This window comes from Emiliania huxleyi (genome assembly GCF_000372725.1).
Source record: "Emiliania huxleyi CCMP1516 chromosome Unknown EMIHUscaffold_14, whole genome shotgun sequence".
NCBI lineage: Eukaryota > Haptophyta > Isochrysidales > Noelaerhabdaceae > Emiliania > Emiliania huxleyi.
This window is the reverse complement of record NW_005201192.1, coordinates 706,512-709,668: the sequence shown is the minus strand read 5'-3', so window position 1 is coordinate 709,668 and position 3,157 is coordinate 706,512. Positions and strand designations below refer to the sequence as shown.

Here is a 3,157-nt window from a genome sequence, read left to right as displayed (position 1 = left end):
TCCCCTCCTCCCCTCCTCCCCTCCTCCCCTCCCCCGCCTCGCCCTCCGCCACCGCCCGCCCCTCCCATCCAAGGCGTGCGGCCCGACGCCATCGTCGTCAGCGTGGGCGGAGGAGGACTGCTGTGCGGCGTCCTGCGAGGGCTGCAGAGGCGGGAGGGCGGAGGGTGGGGGAGGGAGGGTGGTGCGTGTGTGGCATTTTGCCCAACTGAAGCTGCGCCCCTGGGCTGCAGGCACGGCTGGAGCGAGACGACGGTGCTCACCGCGGAGACGGACGGGGCGGCCTGCTTCGCAAAGGCGCTCGCCGCCGGGGAGCCGGTCACCCTCGCCGGCATCACTTCGGTCGCCACTTCGCTCGGCGCCGCCGCTTGAGCGCGAGGGGAGGAGACTCCGGAGGCGCGCCCCGAGACCTAGGGGCCTCTGACCTGCAGGCGCGCTGTCCGCCTCGAGCTCGGCCGTCCAGATGGCGCGAGACGACCAGCCGACGGAGGCGCGCAGGGCAGTAGGGAGAGAGGCGCAGACGGGTGGCAGCGGTGTCACGTGGTCTGGTACCGAGGCAGCCCGTGCGCACGCCCACGATCCAGCCGGCCGCACACACACCAACCCGCCCGCGCGGCAGGCGTACACCGTCTCCGACGCCGAGGCGGTCGGCGCGTGCGCTTCGCTCCTCGACGACCACCGCGTGCTCGTCGAGCCGGCCTGCGGCGCGGCACTCGCGCTCGCCTACTCGCCGCGGCAGCGCGAGGCGCTGCGGCGCTTCGAGACGGTCGTGGTCGTCGTCTGCGGGGGCGGGGGCGTCACGCACGAGATCCTCTCGCAGTGGAAGGCTGACCTGCTCTAGTGCCTACAACCCGCGGGACTCTAGACCCCCGGTGCTGCCATGCTGGCCGCAATACACCAGCAATACACAAGTGTGTCCAGGACACACTTGATCGGAGGGCAACTTATATGAAAATTCGCTGAGATAATATTCTTTTGCCACACATGCCGGTTGCGGCCCGGTTCGCGGTTGCCCGCAGGGGCCAGTTTTGTTCTTCGAATTAGTGTTGTAAAATTCACTTGACCGTTGGCGTTGGCCGCGTTGCGCGGGGGAGCGAGGGAGCGGCGAGCAGGCCTTTGCGGACCGATCAGCAGGAGGATGCACGAAGAGATTAGGAGCAGCAGGGACCCCCCGAGCGCCGAGCCCGAGGCGCGAGGGACCATGTGGTTGTGGAAGACGCTTAGACGCTAGACGGCTGTGCTAGTCCCTAGTAAGGCAGTCGCCGCCCACACGTCCACACCCACAAAGTACCCTTGCCACAAAGATAAACACGGCGGGGCCTTATTGTAAAATTCTTGGCATGGCGTTGGAAGGGACGTGTCCACAACTCGGGGAGTTCGACTGGAGCTCTATGTCGTGCGTCCAAGGTCCAAAGAACTTCATCTAGTTCTGGTCTGGACGTCGAGTGCAGCGGAGTAACAAGTCACGCGCATGCAGGTGTGCGCGCGCTTCTTTGCGTGTGTCCTGCTCGCGGCCCGCCTCACCTTTTCAGCGGGATCGGAGCACATCGAGGTGCCTGGCGGCACGGGCTCTTGCAGCGATGATGAACCGCCGGCCGCAGCCAAGATTGTGAAAATGAACGGTGCAGAGCTGGGTGTAGCAGTAGCAAAGTGGGCCACAGCAGATTTTGAGGAGACATCGGCCTTATTCATGCGTGTGGGCATGCTTGGTGCCCTTGCCAACGCCTCGCAAGAGATGGACGCGCTATTGGAGGCGGCGGACGGCCAGGCGCTGCCCGCCCTAATCCACTCGGTCACAAGGCACTCCTGTGGCGAGCTGGTGGGCGAACGGCGCTTGCCAGGTGGCATGCTCATCGAGGCTGCCCTGACTGCGCTGGGAACCGTCTCCACGCACGGGAGGAAGGAGTCGTATGCACGTCTGGCGCGTAGCACGCGCCTCGCGGAGCTAGGCGCGCTCAACGCGACGGTCCTCGCTATGGATTCTTCCGGGCTCGACCCAACCGCTTGCGCGCAGGCCTGGGGAATCCAGCAGGCAGGCACCCACATCATTGCGTCCGTCTGCGCGTCCGACAATGTTGAGGCCCTAGGGCTGCCTGGCAATGTCACTGACGCCGAGGCGATGACAAGGCTGCAGAGCGAGGCGAGCTTCAGGCGCGAGGCGGCGGCTTCGGCGGGCGCTGTCGAGACGATCATCCGCACGATAGCGGCGTTGCGCGACTGCACCGATGATTGCGGACTCCGGGATAAGAGGGCCTGGAACCTGCTAAAGGTGGCACTACGCGCGCTGCGACGCATAGTCACGGGCGACGCCGGGAAACAGCGGCGGGCGCGTGCGGCGGCGGAGCAGGTGATCCCGGCCATCGTGGGCGCCCTGGACACGGCGATATTCAGGTCGCCCGAGATGACTCCAATGGGGCTGGTGCAGCTAGCGAACGCGACCAAGGCGGCGCTCATGGGCCAGGATGACTCGGAGGGGGAGGTGGACCCGGCGATCGAGCGGGCGTGGCAAGACGAGGTCGGGCGACGGCCCGAGCTGCAGACCAAGCTGCAGGAGGTGGCGGACGAGCTGCAGACACTGACGAGCTGAGCGGGGGCGGCTGCGATGGGGAGGTGCAGCCAACTGGCGGTGGTGCAGGCAAGTGTGAATAGGGCGCATGCGCGGCTGTTGAATAGGCGAGGCGAGTGAAAGAAAAGGAAAAAATAATTTTACAACAAAACCCCCTGGCACGGCTCTGTGCGGAAGAAAAGAACCGAAAGATAGAAACGACCCCCCCCTCCCCCCCCCCCCCCCCGTATGAGTTGACGCTTCACGATCATGCGGCTGCGCGGCCCGGTCGCTTCATCATGCGGCTGCGCGTGCCCGCCGCGGTTTGCGCCGAGGATCGACCGCCGCCCGCCGATCGTGGAGCCAAAGGGCGGGCCGACGGCGGCGCGCCCACCGTCGCCCCTCTGCCTGTCGCTGGGCGACTCTCCGCTGATTGCGCTCCGGCGAAGGAGCGGCCCGGACTGCCCCGAGCGGATCGAGCGCCGGGAACTTTGAGAGAGCGGAGAGCACAGCTCCGTCGGTTACGTGTGAGCGAGTACGTGGGTGTTTTAGCGCGGAGTACGAGAGTCACATTTTAAACGTCAGCAGTTTTTTTATGTATATGTGACACGCCGC

General features: G+C 65.8%; 2 protein-coding genes across 2 annotated transcripts in view; both read left to right on the top strand.

Annotated features, from left to right (window-relative positions):
- EMIHUDRAFT_201607 (L-serine dehydratase) overlaps positions 1–838 on the top strand; it is a gene marked incomplete at both ends in the record, with an annotated part of 1,708 nt that extends 870 nt beyond the window's left edge. Inside the window, 3 exons of the mRNA XM_005787857.1 lie at positions 231–339; positions 412–540; positions 617–838. Of these exons, the coding sequence (XP_005787914.1) occupies positions 231–339; positions 412–540; positions 617–838 (460 nt within the window). The remainder of the gene's footprint in view (positions 1–230; positions 340–411; positions 541–616) is intronic.
- Positions 839–1,468: 630 nt separating this feature from the next.
- EMIHUDRAFT_98502 (hypothetical protein) lies at positions 1,469–2,584 on the top strand (the record flags this gene model as incomplete). The annotated part of the gene is made up of 1 exon (XM_005787856.1): positions 1,469–2,584. One exon carries the CDS (start codon positions 1,469–1,471, stop codon positions 2,582–2,584), a length of 1,116 nt encoding a protein of 371 aa, XP_005787913.1.
- Positions 2,585–3,157: the final 573 nt, after the last annotated feature.